Source organism: Ciconia boyciana, chromosome 1 (assembly GCF_034638445.1).
Source record: "Ciconia boyciana chromosome 1, ASM3463844v1, whole genome shotgun sequence".
Classification (NCBI taxonomy): domain Eukaryota; kingdom Metazoa; phylum Chordata; class Aves; order Ciconiiformes; family Ciconiidae; genus Ciconia; species Ciconia boyciana.
In genome coordinates, this window is record NC_132934.1 from 74,017,730 (window position 1) to 74,043,817 (window position 26,088).

The window sequence follows — 26,088 nt, forward strand, 5'->3', positions numbered from 1 at the left end:
CAGCATACAAATTACGTAATTCTCTAATTTCTGTGAAAAACTTACTCATCGAAACTTCTAAAGTTTAACAGTGCTGTCAAGCGTTCACAGAATGCTTTGCATTAATGGAAAATCTAGCGTAGAAATGAACAGTGGCTTGTTTTATGAAAATGAAATAGTCAGAACGTAGAAAATCTATGTTATTGATTGATCATACAACTGATTGAATCAGTAGAGGTAAAAATAAAGTCAATGCCCCTTGGATAACTTCTGGAGCTGAACATCCCACATAAGGAAGTGTAACTAGATTGAGACAATGCAAGCCAACACTGCAAAAATATGTCTGTATGGCACATTTACTCAACGGCAATTTCAGTTTTTGGAGTGTTGCAGCAAGATGCAAGTTTTGGGGTAAGTTCTGTAGCTTCTCTGAGTTTTGGTCTCCTTTTTCTGGTTTTTATTTGGAAGTTCAGGGCCAGCTTGACCAATAAAAAGATCTCTTTTTACTATATATCCTAGACAACTTGGTGTTTTGGCTTTGCATGAATCCTCTGTAATTCAGATAACATTTCTCCTTGCCCTCTCCTTTCCTTCTCTTCTTTCTTAGTTATGCCCAGGCCATGGATTCTGTTCTGTACCTCAGTAGTTGGCAGTAGTTTGAGGATAACTTGAAATGTATCTCTGTGGTGGAGCATGATGCAGAGAACTTCAAAAGAAAAAGGGCTCACAGCACGATACTATTCCGACTGGCAACCTGAGGTCTGGAAACAGTAAAATTGCATTCAAACAGCTTTTGTTCTAGAGGGACTCGGGATACTGAAGTTAAGTCTGGAGAAACTGTAGAACCTGTAATAAGGAATGCAAAAAGATATAAGGATAAATACCACATTGAGGGACAGACTCAGCATGACTTTTCTGAAAGGAAATCCTGACCTGCCTATCTAGAAACTTCTTTGAAGGATTCAATGAACATGCAGACAGTAGAGGTCCAATTCATACGATCGACTTGGATTTCCAACAGACTTGACAAGGTCCCTTACCAAAGGCTCATAGAGAATAAGCTCCCAATAAGAAAGGTGCTTTTATGGTTGCTCTCATTAATTGCTTAAAAGATAAGAAACAGAAAAGGGAGAGAGTCTGTGGAATTGAGAAAATGATAGGGAAATGGAGGCAAATAGAGAAAGGACAAAGTTTGCTGATGAGATTAAAAGCTTCAGGGTAATGGTGTTAAACAATTCAGCCACACTAGAGCTATCTGCAAAGAGTTGCAGAAGGAGCTTATGAAATTGAATACATAGTTGTCAAAATAACATAAAACAATGTCTGCAAATATAAAATGATGCACATGGCAAAAAAAATGCTAAATTTATGTAAACAGTGATGGGTTATGAATGACCTGTTACCTTTCAGGAGAGAAACCTTGGAATTAGAAAGTTTGTAAAAATATCATTCAGTTTAGTGCTCAGGAAGAGTCAAATTAGGAAACAGAATACCAGGCATTATTAGGAAAAGAAACAGAGGGAAAAAATCAAATTAAAAGTAAATATGGTGACCTGCATTTTGAGAGTTTTGTGTAGTTCATGTCCCCATCCTAAATCAAGGATGATCAAGGGTATGGAACTGTTTTTATATTAAGACTAAAAAGATTAGCACTCTTCACCTGGAAAAAGGAGGTGGCTGACAGAGGATTCAACAATAGTCTGTAAAATCACAAATGACATAGAGGGGATGAGTATTTTGATCTTCGTTTGTGTTTACAGTCTTACAATATCAGAAGAAGGGAGCATGATGTGAAATTTTCAAGTCACAAGTTCAAAATAAAACAAAATTATGTATTTTTCCATAGAACAGAGCTAAAATGCGGAACTCACTAGCACAAGATCTTATAGATGCCAAATTTTACATGGGTTCAAGGAACAATTAAATTAACGGAACAAAAATCCACGAAGAACTGTTAAGCCTAAAGAATCCATCTTTCAGGAAATTGCTGTGGTACAAACCCCTTCAGGCAAAAAGGGCATAACAGGAAAGTGCCCCTCTGTGCTTGTGCTGTTCTTGTAACTCTTCTGTTGGCATCGTTATTGTCGACTGTCAGAGACAGGATATTGAATTAAATGGACCTTTGGCCTGACCCAGCATGGTTGTTCCTGCGTTGTGGTTGTAATCTGAAGATCATTCATCATGAATGGATTGAATTGCTCTCATGAGCGCTGAGTAGTAGTTCACTGGTGATGAATTGTATCTGTCTGATGCTTCTTTGCTGCCTTCTCTGCCTCCTGTTTTTTGCTCCATCTTTCTTCTCTCCCAAATAGCCACTAGAACATCACCGTTCACATGAACTTTCATTTTGGGTAGCGTGGTTTACCCATGATTCTTTGGAATCCAGATTTTTGTAACTCCATTAAATAGCACTTTCTTACCTGGCTGAAGAGTGGCAGGAAGAGAGATCTCCTTATGTTTATGTAACCAATCTCTGGCACCGTACAAGAGAGAATAATTCACGTACATCATGCAAAGCAGAACCTGACACTTTTTGACAGCAGCAGTGAGATGAAATGGCTTTCTACAACTCCTCTCAAGCAGATCAGAAGGGGAAAACATTTACAAAAACAGTAGTAAAGGAAGAAAAGACTTAACCGTAAAATCAGTAAAGATGAAAGTAAGTGCGTTGTGAACGTTACACTGTGGTTACACTGGGATTTTCTCTTACAAATTCACCGTTTTGTTGTGCTACTGCTGTACAGTTTCACTGGCAGCAGCACTGGTAGAAGTAAAAGAGAAGACTGGCCTCTGATGTTTATTCTCTTGTCTTCAGGTGCTGGTCACCTCCCTGCCAGGTACCTACGCATAGAAATCAGAGACACAGTAGTACCCGTAGTACCTGCCAGCTAGCTGTAGGATGGCCAGCTGAGGTACGAAGAGCTGTGGAGGTGTAGCTACATGGACTTCAGCATGGACTACGCACTGGTGAGCAGGGGAAGGACCCCGAGCCCCATTGTGAAACGTGGCAATCCCAGCTAGCTCCAAATAAAATGGGTTGCGTGGGCCCCTCCTGTGTTCGTGGCCAGTGCTGGAGGACTTAGCACAAGTTGTGCACGTAGTGGTGGAAGGCGGAAGGCCTGGGGAAAGCCTGCCTTGCAGCGAGAGAGCTGAAGGGCTTGCTAGCGATGGGAGGGATAACTGCGAGGTGTTTGGTGTGTCAGACGCAACTTGGACGCAAGGAGGAGGAAATGACTCAGAGACTGAAAATGATGAGTTTCTTAATGCTTGTGAAGGGCGAGGAGTAAGAAGAACGTGTTATCCTTAGTATAAATTACAGTAAAAGCACTGAATTGTCTCTGCTTGGTAGGCGCAGCGCATGATGCAGGGCCATTTTAGGGGCGAGCCACGGGCCACGACCGACCCTGCAAGCCGACCTGCCCCGGCGGATAGGTGCGGGCGGTGGGTTAGCTCCCGCCGCCCTCGTCCCCGGGTGGGGCTCTGCCGGTGCTTCCCGAGAGCGAGGGCGAAGCGGGAGGCGGCGGGGCGGCCCGCCGGGCGGTGTGCGCGCCCGCCAGGAGGAGCCAGACGGGGCGGCCCGCAGCCCCTCGCCGCTTTCCCCCGCGGCGGCCGGCGTGCGCGCCGCCCTCGCCCGCTGATGCAATCGGAGCCCGCAAGCGGCAGCGGCAGCAGCAAGCAGCGGCGGCGGCAGCGGGCGGATCGGCCGGCCCCGAGCCCGCGCAGCGCGCCGCCGCCGTAGCCGCACCCGGGGGCTCGGCGATCCGCGGGGCTCCAGCACGAGCGCTGCCCGAAACAAGCGGCGGCCCGCCGAGAGCCCGCTCCGCCGCGGCAGGGAAGTACCCCCCGTTTGCCAGCATGATCAAGGTAAGCGGAGCGGGTTTCCTGCCAAAATCCCCTCGTCCATCCTTCGGGGGATGTGGAGTAGCAAAGGGACTTTTCCTTGGCAAACAAGGAACGCGGTAGTTCACTGATTTGTGTTTACAGATTCTGATGCTCTTAATTGTTATTTATGCTTCGCGAAGGAGATTTCTGTCCCCAGGAGATTTATTGCTTGAGATTCAGAAGCAGGATGTGTGTGATTCTACCTCTTTCCATGTCCTTTCATTGCAGACAACGTGTGTGGAAAAGAAATAATGAGTCGGGAGGGAGAAGGGGGGGGAAGGGAAGGTGTATAATTTCCTCGGGGGGGGGATTTTTTTACTGTTTATTTGTAACGTGGGACTCTTAAATGATTAAAAAGAAAAAAACTGCAAAATGTATGGTCTCCTGGTGAGCATCATGCTTTTTTATGCCTATGAGTTTATTATAGGTCTTATGTCTGCCATTGTACTAAAATAGACTATGAGTAAAACCCGGTAACACGTATTTAGAGGTTTTGAGTAATTTCTGAAATAACTTTAAATAATGGAAGAGGAATCGTCGGTAGTGAACACTAATGTGAGAGATGAGCATCTGTGGGAACTATCCTTTGATAAAAGTCATGTTTATGATGTTCTGCTTAGTGAGGCTGATCTGGGGATTAAAAAGAAGTCTTCGTTGTCAAGACAAAGGGCATGGATATAGCACAGGTGCTTTTCAATTAGATTGAGGGAGCATCACCGCAACTTTATACCCTGTGGTATAAAGCCCAAGAATAATTCTTGGGTTTTGAAGAAGCCCTGTGCTGGGCTGACTGTGAGCTTCACAGCCACAGCCTGATGCCAAAGTTAACAGCTGAGGAAAAACAAGACTGAGTTATTTGCTCTCCTTGGGTAACTATAACAGATGGACTATGGGCACAAGAGGCATGTGACTGGCAGGTGTCTCCCCAGCTCCTCTCTGCTGCTGATGACAAGTGTTACTCTCATCCCATCCTAGGTCTGGTCAACATTGCTCTCTCCTGGGTGGGTCTAGCAGTGGTGCAAGTGCTACTGATAATGGCAGGGCTAGAATGGGTGAGTTCTCTGGAGGAGCCTCAGGAGGCTCTCATTAGTGCCATTTGCACTTTCTGCAACTGGAGAGTGGCAGACCAGCCATGGCAGAAAACTGATCTGAAACTGCTCGGGGAAAGTACCCAAGCATCTGCCCCCAGCCAGAATGCTTAGGGACAGAATGCAAGTGTGTCAAGGAGTGAGATGGACTATGTTTTATATCACTTTTGATGTACCTGTTGTGCGTCTAGGAAAGAGGACATGGTCTCCAGCGTGTTATCCAGCACCTGGCAGTAATGATCTGGCATGCCCATGCAAAAAACAAGTAGCAGGCAAGCCATAGACCTACCTGCCTGTTTGCTCAAAGCCGCGCTGACATCTCATTGGGTTCTCCTCACCTGCACAAAACCTAACTTTGCTTTGTATTTTTACTGTAGAAAAGACAGCATGAAGCAGTAGCTGCAGCAGTAAAAGTGCACTCTTGTCACTTGCAAGTGGTGTAGCCTTGGGCAAGTCAGTTCTCTCTGAGCCCTTTACCCTTTATTTGCCTCATCTGTGCAGACTGTAAGCTCTTCAGGGTTATGGCTGTTACTGTGTATTTGCAGAGCATGTATCAAAGGTGCAGAAAATTACCATTTGATTATCACAATACTTATGCAAAACCCAATAAATTTATAAAGGTATCAGTAAGCAACAGTATTATTACAGCTCCTTATCCCTTCATCTCCCCCTTCATCATTTCCTGCTTTTAGTCACAACCGTCCCTTTCTTCTTGAACCATTTCCAACTCAACCTCAAGCCTCTCTTTCTGGGCTATTTAAAGGAATGTTATGTATAAGGAATGAATTATGCCTCTGGTTTCTGCAGTCCTGCCTTGTGTACCTATTGCACTGATTGCTACTGACAGGCCTAGCACTCCTAGCATTGTGTGATCCAGTGGATATTCTGATTTTCCCCATGGAAATTGAGTATTGAAATCTGCTGCAAAGTCATAGGTAAAAAAGAAGATTGCAAATCATTAGATAGCTTTAACCCAGTTGTTACCTTGCTAAACCAGTCTGTAGGCCATATCCTTGGTTTAATTTGATAGATGAAAATAATTCAAATGGAATTCACTAGTGATGAATTTATCCCTGGGAGGGCAACGTTAGGAAAGGAGGTAAATCAGCTCATTAACTGTGTAAGCACTCGGTTACGCTGAATTTGTTCAGCCATTTTAAAACCATTTATTTGGTGTGGGCATGCTAAAGGATCAGAACAGACATTATTTTCATTACTTCCTTATGTTATGCCATTTTCTGAAATGAATAATCATAGTTGAATGTATAGTGAACTGCAGATTATTAGTAGGTTTGAAGGCAGGACCTTCAGTGTTAGAATGAAGGAGCTAAGGGGTAACTTCTGTTTGGAAAATTTGCACAATTAGCCTTCTTAGGCCACGCACGTGAGGACTGGCATCTTCATGTCACTACAGTGACATATTATGTACTCCACAGTGCTAGATAAGCTCATCAGAGACTTCTATGAGCTCAAGCCACTCAATACTGATTGTGACTTTTGATAATAAGTTGTGGCTATCTAGCTGCCACGATGGCTGTAATGTAGAGATTAAATGCACAACCTTCATCTTGAATGTCTGAATTTTGGTGTTGCTTGGGCATAAATTGAAGTAGTACGTGACCCTAATTTGTTATTCATAGTCACTTACATGCTTGCAAATTGACACCCCCAATTCTTACATATGATGAAGCGAATGGGTGGTCCCATTTACCTTGGAAACAATTTCATTACTTTATGACTTTATACATTAAAGGGACAGGTAATACTACATCATAAAATACAGCACCTGTTGTAGAAGGGCAATTTAGCAAATATTACCATATGCTATTGCAGATGAAAATCCAGTGTTATGCTTAAGGAAAGTCCTAATGTTGCCCTGTGGTGTGTATATCAAAAGATCCAAAAGAGTTAACGTGAACTAAATAATTGAAACTATCTTTAAAATGATAAAGAAGTTTTACCTATCTGTCTTTTGTGCATCTTGGCCCATAGTTTATTACTGTTTTTACAAACTAATGTCATAATACCCTTTCAACAGAGTTACTCATTTACTTTCTTCCCTTGAGGTCTGCAGTTTGTTCCAAGTTTTATTTTAGAGTATACCTGATGCATTAATGAAGTGCAGCATATGACTTCTCAGTAGGTACACAGCTATTGCTAATTCAGTTTGCCTATTGGAGCATTTCACACAATATTTGATAAAAACACTGCTAGTAAACACAGAAAATTTATTTTTTTTCCCCTAGTATATGAATAGGGTTTAATTCCACAAGGTTCTGATTGTATTAATTTCCACTAGCATTCAGAGAGATCAGTGCCACACAAGTCATGTCTACTTGTTTAATTTTAGTTAGACTGTTGTCTTAGGGGTCATCACTTCTGTAATAAATGCTTGAATTGGCATTACCCTTACTGAGAGTGAACTTTTTTTAAACTTTGACACTGAGAGGCTGAGGGAATTGGGTTTGTTCAGTCTGGAGAAGAGGAGGCTTTGGGGTGATGTAATAGCAGCCTTCCAAAATCTAGAGGAAAATCAAGGAGATGGGGCCAGGCTCAACAATGATGTATGGTAGGAGGACAAGGGACAATGGCATAAATTGAAACAAAAAAGGTTCAGACTGGATATAAGGAAAAAATTCTCCCCGCAAGGACAGTCAGGCAGTGGAACGGGTTGCCAAGAGAGGCTGTGCAGTCTCCATCCTTGGGAGCTCTCGAGACCCGTCTGGATAAAGCCTTGAGAAACCTAGTCTGAGCTCAGAGCTGACCCTGCTTTGAGCAGGAGGTTGGACTAGAGACCTCCTGAGTCCCCTTCCAGCCTGGATTTTCCTATGGTCCTAGAAAAAAGCTTATGAACTAAGATTTTTTTTTTTTTTAATCCAGTCTTAGTCTTTGACATAGTAGTGTGGATCAGTACATGTTTACCCAGAGTTCTGCTTGCTGGGCTTTTAACAATACAAAGAACTCTGTGCAAAGATGGTCTTTAAAGTCACCAGCATAGGCAGATTTCTATGCAGAAGGCAATTTCTTTAACATGTCAGTATAGTAGTAATATTTTGTTCTTCCTTATCTTGAGGAACTCCAAGTGCTTAGCAGAAGAGGTTGAACCGTAATGTTGGTGCAAGTCTGTTCATGAGAATGCTACTTTATTTGGACCCTTTGGAGTTTGTTTGTTGGGGATTTTGGGGGGTTTTTTGGTTTTGTTTTCAGTTTGGTTCCCCCCCTCCCCGGGAGCCTTGTTGCTTTAATTACCTCATTAGGATCCATGGTAAGGTTTATCAATACTCCATCAGTTTGCCTACCACTGAGCCAGGAAGGACGACTGTACCTCCTTCCTACACTCTCAACACCTTTCCCCTAAGTACTGTTCCTGCTTTCACGATCCGTGTTCGAAAGCCAAGCTAGTACTTTTTCTCATAATCAGAATACATCCTGGTTTTGCTAGACTTTTTTTTTTTGTACCGTGTATTTTTAAGAATAATTCTTTAAACAAGGATCATTGTACCAGTATGCACTGGCCATGGGAAGGGAAGAGGTATGTAAAAACTCCTAGGGATGTTACTAATGTCAAGGGAAAGTTAAAGGGTATCTCAGGGATTCAAACATCTTTTTCTCAAGGTTGGGGTTTTTATAATACTGCTGGCTTTTTAAAAAAATAACAGCTTCTTGTTGGTTTCGAAATGAATGCACAAGGTGTTCTTTTTACTTCTTTTCAATGCAACTGACTGCAAGTAAAGTTCAATGCACTGTTAGAATTCTTACAGCTTTTGAAAAGGTTCTGTCTAGTAGTTTTCACTTCTGTAATATTTGATGCTAGATTTTCTAAATTGTGTAATTTTTCCTTTGATATGTGGAAAATAAAACACTGGCAAAACAATATGAAGCACTGAAAGAAAAGAGACCTTTCTTGATTTTCTGGAATGTGAACTTTAAATTACTATATCTTAAATATAATAGATAAATGTACCATACAAAATTGCATATTCTACTCTTACAACAAAATTAGTAATTCACAAGGTTTTATACAACTGCATATCATCATGCAATTAGTTAAAAATCACATAAAGTCCACTTAAAATCAGCAGTAATATTGTAATTTCTGTTGATACATGGAGTTTCTCCCTCTCCAGTAAAATAAAGGAAATTCTTAATCAAAACAATATGGGGAAGAAAACTTTATAACAAATTTTAATACTTGCAGTATCCTCAACATATTTAGCGGGCTAGTTGTTAAGTAAGTTTCTTACCAGATGCATGATGCAGGTTTTATTTCCCTGATTTTAAAGTTTGAGGAAACAGGTGGCGAGGTTAAGTTTTTGATCCTGGACGAATAGAAGTGTAAGTCACTTTTTTAATAGGATCTATATTTTTAAAACATTCAGAACTACCGTAATAATTTTTTGAGAACAGAACATCAAGATTTATGAAGATCATCAAATTATCAAGGTCACAGTCAGTGCTAGTGTTAAGAGTCAAAACTGTAAGTCCTTTGGAATCCTGCCCTATACTGTGGCAGTGCCTACTTGCAAACTCAAAAGAACCCTTGCTAATTGCTAGAAAGTATTGCCTCAAGTATAGGGGGTAAAAGCTATAGAAAATGAATAGTTGTGTACTAGTATAAAAATGTAATGTGAGCCAAGTTTATTCCTTACACAACATGAAGTAGTAGTTGTAGCATAGGGTATTATAGCATGCAGTGGCTACACAGCCACAATTTTTGCCACAGCTATACAGCTGCGTATATACATGCATGCACACAGAAAAAAATAATCATATTGTATTCACATGCTCATATATTTGAGGCGTTTATCCATTATGAGTATATTATTTGTTTTATAAGCAAGTATGGTGGTTAGATATGCTGTAACCTATTTATATGTGCATGGGAACTGAATTGCAGACTCTGCCTTGAACTGGATTAACTGTCTTTAGAAACAGAAGTGCAGTTTGCGAGACAAATGAAACAGTTTCCCATGCTGGGAAGTGTTTTGTTTCTGTAACCAGAAAGCAAGTCCATTGGGTTGTTTGACTGTAGTTGGTTCTGGTCAGTTTTTCTTCTTTCTGTATCCTTCTAACACAGCTGTGCTTTTTTCTAAATCTGATCCTGTGCTGTGGCCCAGTCCATGGCCCAGGCTTTGTCCTCAGTATTACACAGTGCTTTATAGAATACAAAGACAAGTTCTGTGGTCTATGCTTTTTTCATATTGGCAAGTGTCTGTACCATTAGAATAACTTCAATTTTTAATATTATCCTTTGCCTTTCAACACCTTTTCAGAGATGATTTTTGGCATTTACAGGTTGATTCTCTTGACACCTGAAGATAGAAGTTCAGTAACATCAGCATTCCTTTCTGGTTCTCCATTGAGCTGAAAATGCTGCATTTACAATTGCTTCCTTTTGGATCTTCTTTTAAGGGGTTTTGCTGTAGCCAGAAATGTTTTCATCATGTCAATTAGGCAAAATATTTATTGCGACATACATATAAAATTAATGTTCTGTCCTGCCATTTCCAGGTGAACTGGATTTCAACAGTGGACAAATCAGATCCAATTCTAAACTGTTTTAAGATGCTTAAGATTAGCTTCATAAATTCAGAAATGACAGAGACATTCTAGTCAAGAGCATTGATATTCATGTGGGCAAAACCCTTGGTTTATGGGGATGTTATAAATAAGTCATTTGTCAATTTAGATTTATTGAGCTGAGCAGGGCTGGTTGATCAGCAATACAGATGTTGAACTGTAAGAGGACAAGCCTACATTACTTTTCATAGGCCTATTTATCTTCATTACTAGTGCCATTTCTTAGTATTTCAAAGTTACCATTTTTCTAATAGAGACTGTATCACTCTTGATTTGTGATGACCTTTTAGCATGCTATAATTTTGGCAAAGGGCCTCTGCTTTGCGTGCTTAATGCTGACACCTCTACAAATACGTCATCTGTGACCACACTTTTTCAAGGCCACTTTTAACGTGCTCAGTACTATTTTGCTCTCAAATTCCCTGGGCAGAATCCAGTTTGCTCTGAGCACTGTCAGCAATTGATAGGGGATTTCAGATGAAGGGTTTGCTCACAGGGTACTTAGAAAGGACACACAGGGTAACTTTAATGCAACTCCAAAATTTTGGAGTGTTATAATGCGTGATTTTTCCCTGTCTTAGTGTTGTTACACAGTTGAATATATACTAAGTAAGTGGAGTATCCAGTTTTTTCGCTAGTTTAAAATATTTTACCTCTTCTGAGCAGACATCATCAGGAAAAGCAGTTTCTTGTGGCTGTTATCTTGGTGTTTTTCCACATTCAAGGGAGTAATGTGTGACACTGTACAGTGACAGTGTAGTTGTGCTCTGCTTTTCTTGGCTTGTTAGTAAGCTTCCATGGGATTATCTATATTTGCTTGGTGTGGTGGATTATGCTTACTACCTTTTGTTGCACCCACTGCAACTCATAAAGCCTGTAAAGCAAGAGAAGTTCCTTGCATTTTCTGAGCTCGATGTCAATCAAGCATGTTCCCTCTCTGTAGTTTGTTGTTAATTTGAACAAGAACATGAACATCATTGTAGGTGCTGTCTTCAAACAGGTTCCAAGGATTTTTCCTGTGGGTTAGCTCTGTTCCTAGTGCCCCTTACATCAAGAGGAAAGCTTCAACTTCCTTTCTACTTTGTTGAATTTTGTCCGGTTAAATCAAATGAAGGCAGTGTTTGAACACACAGCAAAAGACACGTCACAAGGATATAACCCAGGTTTTGGTAAAAGCCAGGGAGAGATCTCCCATTACTTCAAACCAATTATGCCAGGCTTAAAACCCACTGGAGCTAGTATAGGCAGGTCTTCTGCAGCCATCACCTGTATGCTGTTATGCAAGAAGCTTGCATAGGGCATAGCTGTGAGTAGAGTGCACAGCCAAAACCACATCAATCATTTACACTTGTTCTCCTTCCTTGAGAAGAACTGTGATGGATCTGATGGGTATGTCTCTGTAAGGAAGAGGAGCTATAGATTTAGTTCCAGGGGAGCTGTGCACACCCTATTTTGGCACCTGTCTGCCTCCCAGTGAATTCTCTGAAGAAACTGCCAACCAGTGTGACGTATGCCGATGGGACAATCTATGCCTAAATTTCCTGTCTGTAGAAGAGACAGATATTTCTACCTTCCTTCACTTAGGTGTTGTGACTGTAGAGCCAGTATTAATTTTTAAGGCCTCCAGGTATTACAGTGAGAAGATTCATTTAGAGCTTATAAATAATGAAAGTCTCAGTTCTTTATTTGGAACAAACAGTAAAATAACTGCAAGCATCATACAGACCAGCCCACCATCAGAATTCAAGAGAAAGCACAGTATTTGCAACACCTCTAGACAAAGCTTGCTGTCTTTCTGGTTTTTTTGTTTGTTTTTTTTTTTCTTTCTACCCTGGCTTGCATCACCCGTTTAAAGAGACCTACTAGATCACTCAATCTACTGTAAGCCTTGAAAGCTCAAGTCTGGGTCCTTTTGCAGCATTGTGGCCAAATGTCCAGGCAGAACACATATCTAGATGTATACAGTTCTGCCTGCAAGCAAAAAATGGGGACTGTGCTCAGCCATTTGAAAAGACCGACATAGCAGAGAAGCAAGTTTATAAGGAGTACTCCTCTGACCAGTCAGGCAGAGTGTACCTGCAGTATTGAGCCTATTCAGATCCCCAGGTTAGATAGCTGCTGCCATGCTTTATCAGCTTCATCTGTTGGACACTTAACAGCTAAACAAACCGCCTGGGAAGCAGAGAACAGGCAATAACTGCACTAACAGCCTAACGCAATACAGAAAATCGTGCTTCTTATGCTTTTGCACCAGTGGCATTTGACGCTCAGTGATGAATTAAATAGGCCATGCAAAGTTATCAGGGCTAGATGCAATATCAAGCCAGCATATGTCTGCCCTTTACAGACCAGCAACCACATGCACAGTTGCATAATGTTTTATTGTACTTAGTGTCATTTGAGAACCAGCTGTGTAAGTTACTGTTTTATTATCTCTAGTGGGACTGTATACACGACTTGTGGTGAAAAAAGTAACTCCTTTCTCCTCCAAAAGCTTTATTTTTCCCCCAGAGCTTTTGTTTTCAGTGTGTGATTCATCATTGCTCAGTACCTTATGTAAACCTTTATTCCAGTGCAAAACGGACTTAAATGGGACACGGTCTAAGCACTCTGAGAATAGCTACAAATGACCCCTTATACAGGCCAGTAATTCAGGCTTGACGCTCTGTTTCTTCTGGTTCCACTGTAGTTATGAGGGAGCTTGCAAACAGGAGTATGTCCTTAAATACAGGTTTTTATCTGCTAGCTCTTTTCTTTAAGCATGTCAGTTCTCATTTTGGAATCCATCACTGTCTCTGCTGTGGTTTGGGTTTTTTTTCCCCTAGGAGTCTACAGTGATTTATTTGCAAACTGCGGAAGCTTTGGTCTCCCGCACTAAATTGTCTGCTTCCAGTTCTAAACCCTCAGTAACTCTTCAGACAATGATTTTATTTGTTTCTGCTGTGTATGCATTCATGTTATTCACATTATCGTTTGGTAATTGCATCAAGCCACTTGCCTTGGTCATCATCTGCAGGATCTGTGGGTAGTTCCCACCATCAGAGAATTTCACAAATAAATTGTAAGCTATATTTTATGCATCTTTAAATCAGATCTGTACTTTACCTTTACAGCTGTCTCAGGATAAAAAATATAGCCAGTATAACTGAATCCCTGAGGAAAATAAGCAGAATAATTTTTATTGTGCTTAGGCTTATTTTTACTGGTATTAACAGTGCAGCTAAAAATGCATCCCATAGCTCTAGTTAACTTTACTATAAAATCTTGAAATGCTAATTTAGTACCTGGCATTATAGAATAGATGAGCAAAGAGAATGTTAGAGAAAACGTGACGAACACAAGCTTCCTTGTGGTTAACAGTAAATCCCTTTTACAGTGGTAGGGGAAAGTATGTAATAGCATTTATACCCTTTCTTGTTGCCAGTTTGATGTAAAAGATCTCATATCAATGAGAACTGGGCCTAAACACAGTAGAACCATGGTGACTTTCAGAGTTTTCATTTATTTTGTTTGAGCAATAACAATATTACATAGCCATGAGACACTACCTAGTTAGAAAACAGGCAGATTAATTTATAGGTCAACTAGATCCAGCTGGTTGCTTTAACATGTTTTTCTTTATGCCATTCTAGCAAACAATGCACTTGTTAAAAACCTAATTAATGCTAGAGCGGACAAACAAACCAACAAAAGAGGCACTTAGAGGCACTGTTCATAGGAGTTAGAGATGGAAGAGCTCCATTAGGTCATCTGCCTATTCCCCTAATAGTACAAGGCTGTTTTCCTCCATCAGAAGGGAAGAGTCGGTGAACTGAGCAAGAGGGTGAAGACAGAGGAAATGGCACTGGGAAGTGACAGAGCAACAAGAGCATCATAGGAAGGAAAACAAACAAGAACAGTATGAGCAGTGGGCTTAGAAATCAAGGTTAAAGTACATTGCATTTGGAGGTCATTCGTGAAGAGGATTTCTTTTGAGTACTTGCCTATTTCTGTAAAGAAAATAGGAAGGAGGATTGTATGGTTGTGCAGGAACTGTATTGACAGAACTAACTATTGAATAAAGGGACACCATGCTGAGATGTACAGCTGCTTTATGTCCTGTATGGGATGGGGCTGGTGGTAGGTTTTCAGTATTTTTCAATTGGGAAGGATCACACTTTAGACTCCATGTTGTATGAGTGTAATTCACAGCTCATGTTGTAAATTTTCTGAAATATCTGGCAAAATAGTTTTAGCCTGAAGCTGAATAGATCCCTGGTCAGGTTTTCCTTAGAGTTAGTTACAACAAATTAATCTATTTTCTATTTCTGGTGAACTCTTTTCTTCCCTTTAGCCTTCTTGATATTCCAGTTTGTCAAGCACACATTCTTTTTGGATTTCAGAAGTAGTTATCCTTCACCTTGCCTAGCCGTGCTACTATTCAGGTGAACTGATACAGGCTTTCTTGTACAACAGGTTAGGCATTACTGAACCCATTCAAATATTAATTTAAACACTGAGTCAAAAAATTGGCATTATTTCCTAGAGAAGTTTCTCACCTGAGTGCTGACTGCAATGACTTTACTTTGGCAACATTGTCCTGCATTTATTTAATCTCATGAAACCAACTTGGTCCACTTTTAGAGTTGTGATATAGCTATAAATGTTACTAAATATGAGTCTTGGATGGACTAGCTGGATGTTTCAATTTCTTTATGTTCTCTGTTTTAAGGTTTTTCTAACCAATAAGTTGTGCTCATATAATCTGAATTGTCTTTTATTTAAACATAATAAAACCGGTGATACTTGTTTTAAGAGGAGCATATTTCAGTTTTATTCAAACTACTTAAAATGCTTTAAATTAAACCAAAGAAACTGCTCAAGCCAGAGGATAAGTGCCTGCACAGTCTTTTGGACTAATTTTATTATAAACTATTTAAATTCAACCTTACTTTATGCAATGCAGCTTTCTTAGCTAAAGAAACTCTTGTATGTTCTAAGCCCTGATGCTTTCACTCTGATGCAAAATTATCATTAAATAATGTGGAAGCTTTCTTTTTCTGCTAATGCTAGTTGCCTTGTATTTTTCTTTATTGTATGCTGTTATTACACTGCCTCACTGTTTAACCAACATTAGTGCCAGCTCAAGGTCGAACAAGCAGCCACAGTAAGGTGATAATGCCCAGCTGACAAGGCATCAGGGCAGATATGTTAGGTAAGAGTAGTCTTAAAGAAATGTATTGGAAGTACAGAAGAACACAAATGAGAATTCTTGGTGAACTAAGTAAAAAGCTAAGCACTGAAACTGCATATGCTAAATTGTCCTTTTTTCTCCCCCCCTCCCCGTGCTGATCTGTGCCTACATTGAGGTTTATCATTGGGCCTGCTCTGGGATTTGTGCTGTACATGTTCTTAGAATTCTTTATTGAAGACTGGCAAGCCAATATATGGAGAGTGCTCCAACCTAACAAACAAAGATACCTCAAAGATCTCTGTTTGGCTTGATAAGTGGTTAGAAATACAATTTAAGAATTAGTCTTCTTGCTCCTTCTGTCTTGATTTTGAAAAGAATAGATTTAAAAGAAGTTGTGCGGATAAGGCATGCCATGCTATCATGTAAATGACCCAGCCCAATGAACGTACTTGGTGACACTTGCATGGTAACACATACATATGTGTATGTTCACGTTCACATACATACAACTGAAAGACAGCATTAAAATATTTTTATATCATGCAACTACTCCCATGACAGCTGAGGTAAACATTCCTGGCTGTTAGATCTCATAAATGAGCTTCCTGAGCTCTGGAAATATTTCATAGATGTCATTAAGTAAATATCTTTTTAGTTGATATTAAAAGTAGTATTATATGACTCGGCCCTACAGCAACATTCAGAATTTCTCTCTCAAGTCTGACAGCGGGTGTTTTGTTTGGTTTTTTTTTAAAGCTATAAACATCACTACTGTTTTTTTCTGCAATTCATCTTTTATGTGGTGTGGCTGCCAAATTGTATTAACATTTCCTAGGGGCAGATGAAAACTGTTTTGAAGTTATGGAAGTGTTTTACATGACTGTAGCAATACACAGAATATGTGGCATTTGTGCGCGTTGGAATCTATTTTATATCTGGAAGAGAAAGGCAACTCTGATTTGTATGGCTTTGAATGCCGAAGAACCTGCCATCACACACCTGATTTGGCTTGCCTGTAGGCAGTACCATAGTATAAGTCATGTATTGAATGTATTGATCTGCTAGATTCCTGGAATCTGAGAAGTATTCTAATTTCATTATCCTTCCATTGTAAATTAGAGCATGAAATATTTCTTAGACACTTAGTAGCCAGAAGCAAGCACAGGAAAAAGCAGTAAGACACTGTTTTAGCTTGGAGAAATGTCCCAGAAAGGACTTTCTTCATTGAAAACTGTTTTTCATATGACTTCTGACTGAGAGGAAGTTCTCACTCCATCTTTGCTGGGGCCTGATGACTGCTACAAGATAGTCTTGGTTTTCAGTTTCTCTGCATAGCAGGAGATGGGGTTGCCTCAGTAGAAGGAACTATATGCAGCCATAGCTGTGTATCTGTGGCTTATTTGCTTCTTTAGGTTCTTGTTCTCCATGAATAGCCAATGCCTGCCAACAAAGCACTGTCTACAGTTCTTTCGTGGGCATGAAACTGGGTTTTCAGATGTTCCCTGTCACTGGTAGTACTCTAACCAGGGCACTGGGGCTGTTGATGAAATTCTCACTCAGAGGGGAGACATCAGAGCTGTCTGTGGGCTGACTTGGATAAGCACACACTGGTGAAACCAGAAAGATGAATAAGAATTTTGTGAAACTGCAGATTCTGAGTTGTTTTGAAAAGCGGCCAATATTATTTCCTAGCTGAAAGTGTGAACTCTGTAGAAATTATTTGCAATTTATTTCTTTACTCCTACCTTCCACTAGGGAAAGTTTTCTGTTCCTCAGTGGTGAGATGAGTTATCAAGCAACAGGGAAAATTAAGTGAGCACAGAACTGATTAAAAAATTACATTTCTTTGAAAAAGGGTGACAAAGTACACAGCATATAGAGGTAACTGCAATTTTTTTTTTTCAGAACTGGTGCCTTTTTTTAAAAATTAAATAATGTCATACACCAGGTTAAAGAAGTGCAGTTTGCAGCTTAAGTTTACAGTGATGAAGCTTCTGATAATCTTCAGTTCCTGTTTCATAACTGAGGATGAGCCTATGGGATAATAGGGTAGCTAAAACCTAAGAACAGCAGTTTGATGAAGGATCTGGTAGAATTGCAGTTTATAGAACAGATAATCCCAAATGAGAACAAAGACATTGGTGCTACCACTGCGTCTCAAAAGCCACTGAGTGTGAGGGCACAGGAAAAACTAAGGCAAACTCATGTAGTCTAGGAAGTCTAGGGAGTTTAGGGAGGAGATGGGCCTGTTTTTGTAGCAGAAGGTCCTTTCAGCTGAAGGATGAGTGATCTGACTGCATAAAAAAGGTAGATTCTCTGTTTTGGAGAAGCTGTGAGATGCAGGAAGATAGCCTAAAAGATGAGCATAACTAGAGGCATGGCAAAAGCGGTAATAGCGAAGTTGGTTGGATGCTCTTGCAGGTCAATACTTTGGCTACAAGGTCTCATGCCTGTAACAGCATAGCAGTCAGAGAAGGTGTGCCAAAGACAGCAGGGAAAGCCAAGAGGCATTGACTGGAGCATCCTGATGCTAAAAGATGTTGAAAATACATATGTCTAATGCAGTCTGAGGACCAAATGCAGGAGCTGAATGTTCAGGTTTGGGAAAGCTCTAGCAGAAGTGGAGGTGACAACTATTAAGTATAAAATTTCCAAAAGTGCTCGTAAGTGTTACACACACAATGGTCCTTTACATGTTGGGAGGAGACTAACCCCCCTAAGACTCTTCTTTATATAAGTTAGATTGGAAGTAAGTACTAATGTGAGGGAGCACTAGTATACAACTGAATATATTGCGATTACTTTTGTAAATGCCAAAGGATTTGCAATGATTGTTATAGCATTGAGATTTTCTACAAAAGTAAAGACAGAATTACTCATCACCAGGTCTTTATTTTAGTAGTGTTTCTCAGTGATACAATGACATGTAAACCCCATTTTTTAACAAAATTTAATCTAGTGTAATGCTTTACACTTTTTTCTCATACAGGCTTTATAGTAATGATAAAATCAATGTGCAATTTCAGTATTTTTGAAGGAAAACTGTGAAATACTGTCCTATTTCCAATTTAGAAAAAGCAGTTGCATATACCATAAAGAAAATGTTGTTAGCTCTACACGACAACATAGGAAATACTGTCATGCTTGTGTAATTGCATAACAACTTGATACAGACTTGAGTGACTTTTGAGGAGACATTGACCCAGTGGCTCAAATGTATCTTTAGGATAACATCAGTGTTTTAATGGATGCAGTTTTAAATCTACCATGCTATTAAACACAAAGGGCAAATTTATGCTTGGCTTATCTCCCTTGGCAATGTTGGCACTAAACCAGGGAGTAATTTTCCCTATTGCATTTATCAACAAGTTTCAGATTTAAAAGCCATGGAGCCATTAAAATATGACTCCATCAATTAGAAAGTAATTGTGGTATGTCTTTCTAGTGCTGAGGGATTAACTCAATTTAATCTCAGTGCAGTTAACAAAGGCAGTTAGCTACTTGCTTTAAATTTGTAAAACATAATGACTTCATGGAGAACAGGATTTGCCACATGACATATGCCCAAAAAATGGGCTGTTGGTTTCACTGAATTCAGTGGGAGCCTTGAACTGAAGGGCAACACGATAGAGCCCCTAGGGGCTGTTCCTGTAGGTGGTCCACGCTTGGAATTCACATACGAGTTTTGTATCTTTTTAAAGATCATGAAAGAGAATATTAAACTATATCCAGCTTTGGTCCTCTCTGTGTTGATGCCAACACTTGCTTTAGGGCAACTTCATCAAGCAGAGATGGGAGGAAACTGAAGCATAATGGTTGAGTATTTGTCAGTATTTGCTGTCACCAGTAATTATTATTAGAAAATCCAACTTTGCATACTAGATATTAGACAAAAGCCAGCAATGGAGCTGGAGCTGCTTGAGAAATTCTTGCTCCACAGCTGGCAGTTACCGTCCTGTTAGCTGATGACCAGCGCACTCTCCATCCAATTCACTGCAGTGCAAAGAAAAAATCAGTTGGCTTAATTTATCTGCAGAATACGTAACTATTATAAACTGATGGTGTCATGAAGGCCTTCTGGGATTTTACCACTGAATTTGGAAGTATTTGAAGAATTACAGGGAAAGCAAGGACCTATTATACAGTGCTTAGTTCAGCCTGTCCCTCAGTTTGGGTAACACTTTAGTCCTGCTAGGGTCTGACACTGAATGCCATTGAACACTTTACCAAAAAGACTTGTCTTTCTGCAGTAAAAAACCCTAAACTTTAAGGCAAATAAAACATATTTTTAATAAGGTTTTAAGGTAAAGCATATTGGTACATTGTAAAGAGATTTGTGGTTCCTCTCGGCAGATGCTCCTATACTCGATAGGAAGGAGCCTGTAGCCGTTATTGCATGACTCCCTGCAGAGAGTTAAAAAAAAAGAGGAACAGAAGGGTTAAAGCTGATGGTGAGAAAAGGCAGGAGGGATGTTATGGCCTCCCTGGGGCGTTGGGGGGAGGGGAGAGGAAGTGAGATCTGCTGTGGTTGGGAGTTTGCTTTTTCTTTTGTTGGTAGCAAGCCTGCTCTCTGTTAAAGGCCCACTGAAGATACCGCGCTTTTTTTTTTTTTTCCCTTCTACCGTATCCCCAAGATCTGCAAAAAGGGAAAAAAATCATGTTATTTGCCTTGTGTGCGTCATGCTTCACAGCCCGTGAGCCATGCGGCCCCAGTCCTGGCCCCACTGTTTGGTGGCTGCTGCAGGGACTGGTGGCTGGTGTCTCCCTGGCACTGCCATCCGCCCTACACACAGCCCTCCTTGTAGGGTGAGGGCTGCTCCCTGGTTAAGAGCTTGGGGCAGGGATCTCACAGGCTGACCATGAAGGGTTCCCTGTGCACCTCCTTCCTTCAGGGGATTATACCTTTGACCTGGGGTTTTCCCACCTGGGCTGGGACTTCCCACCCAAGATGCAGCAAGGCTGAGGGGTGGCAGGGTGAGAGGCAGCCACCAAGTGGTGAGCAGCCAGTGCAGGCTTCTGCTAGGGCTTTTCCCTTGTAGGGTTGAAAGCCCCTTGCCTGTCAGCCCTGGCAACAACATCCCTTAGTGCCTCTGTCTTTCCTTCACCCCCTTAGACAGTGCCTCTGACCAGCCTGACTAGTTTCCCTGTGCCCACCCATCCCTGGCCTCATCTCGGCAGCTAGCCATCCTTTCTGCCATACCCTCCATCTTGCTAGTTTGTGCTTCCCTTAAGCTATCCTCCTAGCCATCCCCTTCATGGCCCATCCCCCAGACAGTCTTGCTCCTGGCGCCTTCCTCCCTCTCCCAAACCTCTGCCCCCACTTCACCTTTCCAGCTCTTTCTTAAAGGCTGCTCGGAAACAAGAAATGCTGTCAGGGCTGTATTTGTCTCCTTCGCTCCATGCTGTTGGGTGTAATATGCGTTTACTGGCCACTGGCAAGGAATGTCTAGCCTAGTGCAGGAGGGTCCACAAAGATGCTAGCCTGATGCTGTGGAAACTGGAGATCTTGCTTTTAGGTAGATGGCTTGCACCTATCTGTGTTATCCCTCTGTTGCTGAACAGAAGGATGCCGGGAACTATCACTCCTTTTCTTTCAGTTCCTTTCTAGCATGGTCAGTGGCAGAACCCTTAAATTCAACAAAATAGATAATTCAAAATACTCTGATTATATATTTATATAAGCGGGCATTCCTTATCACTGTCTTCATTTAATGAAGGATTTAACAAAACCAATTCTTTCCCTGTTTCTTTCATTCTGCTAGTCAGTCTTCTCAGAGATTAGGCAAAAGCAAATCTGTTAGGTGGATGCTTTAGAAGAGAAACTGGGATCTGATGGAATTGTGTAAAACCACAATTTGTTTATTCAGCGTTGAATGAAAGACTTGTGATGTTGTCCATACCCTTCCGCACTTCAGAGCGATAATCTAATCTAAGACGTTGTCTTTCCTATAAAGCCCTGAAATACAGTTGCGCAAAATAATGCAACTGAAGTAAAACTAAAAACCTAGAAGGTGGAAAGTTGTGCTAAGAAACTACCAAAAAGTTCTTGCTAATACATTTACTGATGATGAAGTCTGAGTGATCATTCAATACGATCTGTCCCTAAAAAGAATTAACTGAATGTGTATCAACTTTTCTGCAACGTGCATTGACTTTGATTTCCTCTGGTTTTATTTCTTCTAGGGCTGTCAGAACGAGTGCGTGGCTGGAGGATGTTCAGGAGAAACAGCAAAGCATATGACTGAATCTTTCAAGGTATGTTGTCTGTTAAAAGGTGAGCGTCTGAAGCATTTCAGTAGATGGTGCCAGACAGCATCCGTAACATGATAGTGATTGTTGTGCAGGCGTTCATAGCTACTGACATGCTTGAACATCATAATTCTGTAAATAATTCTGTAAGTTGCATTTGCTGAAAATGTTTTCAATGTAGAAATTAAGAATGTTACAAGAATAGCTTCAATTTATTATATTTTCAGATACTAGCTGAAAGGTTAGTAGGCATTAGGCAAAAATTAAAATGGTATAGGTGATTTTATTTTTAACTGTTATCTGCTTCAAAAGCAATAGGAATAAAGACTGATTCCCCCCATTAAGGTTTTTTCCAAACAAAGTCTATGTAACACTCTATTATTTGTTAAACTTTGGCATTATGAATGGTGTTCAAAAGTAGGTTTTTCCATTTGGTCTCAAAGTTGCAGAGCTAAGGATCTCAGAAGAACTCCAAAGCACACCACAGCTCTGGCACATTATCAGCACTCAACAAGCAAACAGGGCTATGATAATAAGGAATGCTGAGCAGCTGCCAGGAACTGACATGAAATTGAATCCCTCTTTTTTTTTTTTTAATTTTAATCTTATGCTTAGAACTGAGCTCAGTTAAGATATCACTCTTTTCCTCTGCCTCCTTCCTGGATGCAGTGCTAGTAACTAAGAGCTCATTTTAAACACTGTATGGACACAGATGTCAACTTTTGATTTTCTGTGGGAAATGTAAAGCCCATCAGCATGTACTCCTTTGAATTCTACCTTCTGTCCTCATTCTCTTTTTTTCCTGCCTCTCTTTTATACTTCTTTTGCCTTTATTCCTTACGTCACACATCTGTAATTCTTCCTCTCCCTCTCTTTCCCTGCTTTAAAATCTTTAAAAACCCTCATTTGTATTTTGCAGAAGTTTAAAAAAAAATACCCAGAAAACAGTGACCTCACTTGTGCTTTTTCAGCAGTTCCCTTCCTGTTATTGCTGACTATGTCAGCAGTACATGAGATGAAATAATAATGATACACTTTGTAACTGTCATGTTCTTCCTGATTTTTTGGGCAGTCTTCTGAATTATGCTTAGGTAGTTATTCCCCTTTTAGTTGCCAGGCTTTAACCAGATATGGAAAATAAATGCTGCATAAGATGTGTTGGACTCCTTGATAAGATTTATTCTGATGCTGATGTCATTGAAAACAGCAAAGAATTCTTGAGAGTCCATGACTACAGAATTTTGCCATGTAGCAACATGCCATTTAATTTCTTTTTCCTCATTCTCAGCCCTTCCCAGTTCTTCTCTTCCTCATTTCTTTGCATTTTGTCTCTCTGACAATTCTGCCCAAGAAAGATGATTTAGGATGACTTTTCAGCCAGAAGGTCTGATTTGGAAAATGTTGACAAAACCAGGCATGCAACCAGTTTGGAAACCCCAAGAATTCACAAGTATGGAGTATGGAGTTGTTTTGTGAATTCCCTTTTAATAAATAGACAAGATAGACCTCAGTAGATTCATTCAGTAGACTATGCTAGTGTATTTAAAAACAAAAATTACTTTACAGAGAGGAGACTCTTGTGTAACTGCACTGTAGTGTTTCCTTCCACTCATTGATGTAGTCCAGAAAGAAGATAGAGTAGCAACAAACTCTGATAGTGTTTGGGTCGTAGGTGAACTGGGCATAAACTAAAATGGGCTTAAGAGAGATTTAATTATACTGGCATTCAAGTAGGTGCCTTACCAAAGCTCCAAATATTGGGTGGCACAAAGCTGGATTTAATCCAGTTTCCTTTCCATCGATATTTGTATGTCAGCCAGAATGGCATATCATTGTAGTGGAGAGTCCGTGTGAGGGGAAAAATACATTAGCAGGTGGGACAGGTGGTCTTAAAGGGAATAATGCTAGAAAAAACAGCTGGCTCAGGCTGAAGTCTAATTTGTAAGTCCATTCCTGCCTTATGGCTCTGTTTCTGAAGATTAGCTGCAGTCACCAGAGAGGGGTATAGTTTTTTAGAAAATATTGTACTGTGGGGGGTGTGTGTATGAAAGTTATGATCAGAATACAGGTACTGATTGCAATGTCATGCATTATAATAATACAGGTACTGATTGCAGTGTCATGCATTATAATAATTATTTGCAGTCTCTTTAACTTCATTGTCAAATTAAAAAGAAAAACTTTATAAATGAAGGAAAAAATAACACCAGACAATGACAAATAAAATAGCCTGGATTCATTCTAGGGAACTTCACAAACATTTCTGTGGAAGACAGTTATGGTTACAATTTGAGAAACTATAGCTAATAATATTTCAAAGGAATCAAGTTGACCCATGGGGCTGACTGTGCTGAAGAAAGCTGCAATTTTGTGCCAGTAACCTAATTAATCCAAGAGTGTGGGAATGTAGAAAACAGGGTATGGTTTTGTTTTATGCTTACATAAAACATATTGTTTAAAGTGGGTGATGCCCAACGTTTGAGTGCCCTCTGAAGACATTTCTTTTTAGAATGCAGTGCTCTGCTTTTTAGGTGGGGCGAGCTTCTTTGAATTTTACTGCAATTTCTGCCTGATTTGGAAGGTGGAATTGGAGAGTCCGTTTACACTGGGAGGGAAGGAATGAATGCTACTTACAGCTTCTAGCAAGCAGTGAGCCCCTCTGCTAGCTGCTTGCTGTTTTCGATTCTCATGGGCTTCTCTCAAGTCAGTAGGTCAGAATTGGCACTTTGTTCATTTTAACTGCTACTGAACTGCATTAATTTGACTCACTTCTGCAGCTAAAAATCTCATCCTGACAGGTCTGTGATTTACAAGATACTTAATGTGTCACATTCAGAGTTGACATATGACCAGTGATCTTGGAACAGATAAGAAACATCGAAGGAAATAGCGATTATGCTAGAATTTCCTGTGTTGTAGAAAATGTCAAATCTCCAGGATTTATCTACCCAGCTCCTTCCACTAGAGTGAAATCTTCCTCCCTCCCCAACTATTGTATGCACATAATTATTTATTTATTTATTTAAATAACTGGCTGTGGTTTGTGACCATAACCTAAGAAGTTATACTTGTAGTTTTTGCCTATTGTCAGCATTGGACCTCTAGGAGGGGAGTATGAAACCAGTAATGGAAAGTGCAGTCATCCTCTGTACCACTGAAAGTATTTTGGAATGTTGAATCAAGAAATGCACATATCTGTTTTTGCTCTTACACATGTTTTTTTGCATTCAGTAATACCACAAAACAGCACACAGTTATGTCTAAGGCACTTAATGTTTATGATTAAAAATCTGGTAATTTCTTTAATGCATTCATTCTGCTTATTGTACTGTCACAAGACAGAATGAATGTTGTTTGGATAATGTAGCAGTCTATTTCCATACGTAACTCTAATTTGGTTTCTTTCAATGTGTGTATTAGCTCCGACTTTGAATTAATAATATTTGGTCTTAAGAAACTAAAGGCATCTATGATTACCTTCTCTTTTCCTTATGTTATCAATCCATATCCAGAAGGATGATTTTAGTTTTTATGTAACCTTCTGTCATGGAATACATTTTCTCTTTGAGAGACTGATACATGGAACACCTTAAGAAGGTATTACCTACTCCTATTACGTTTCTCTGTATTTTAATGATCTGAAGCTATATAGAATTAGTTGGGCATCTTAATGGTGCAAAGTTCAGTTCTTTTGTTTTAATTTTTAACGGCCTATTTAGTGTACCAAAATGGTGCAGACCTTCTAGGGAATACTGGCTAGTCTGCTATGCCAAAGCAGAATAAAGTAGCTTTAGTTTGCAAGTGGATCTGGATTGACTTGCTGATATGAAGACTTGTGGTAGTGGAATGAAAAATGTTTAAGTGGAGCTTCTGTATCTGAATGGCTCCTCATGTTACTTTAAATAACTGTGAGTGTTCCCGCACAGTCTTCTGCAGACAGACCCAACCTTCCCAGGCTCTGAGCCAGTGGGATGTGAGCCTATGGCAGACTGGAAGCTATATAGGCAGGTTAGTGCAGTGCTGTGCTCAAACTAATAATCCCCATTGAGATCTTGGACTTGCTAGACTGAATACAGTGCTGTGCTAGTATGTTTGCATGGCTTCCAGTTTGAAGCTAGCTCGCGTCTAGCTGTGTGA

At 40.3% G+C, this 26,088-nt stretch overlaps 1 protein-coding gene across 1 annotated transcript in view; it reads left to right on the plus strand.

Annotated features, from left to right (window-relative positions):
* Positions 1-3,407: 3,407 nt before the first annotated feature.
* BCAT1 (branched chain amino acid transaminase 1) overlaps positions 3,408-26,088 on the plus strand; it is a 66,832-nt gene continuing 44,151 nt past the window's right edge. Inside the window, exons 1-2 of the mRNA XM_072874675.1 lie at positions 3,408-3,843; positions 21,886-21,957. Of these exons, the coding sequence (XP_072730776.1) occupies positions 3,835-3,843; positions 21,886-21,957 (81 nt within the window). The 5' untranslated portion in view covers positions 3,408-3,834. The remainder of the gene's footprint in view (positions 3,844-21,885; positions 21,958-26,088) is intronic.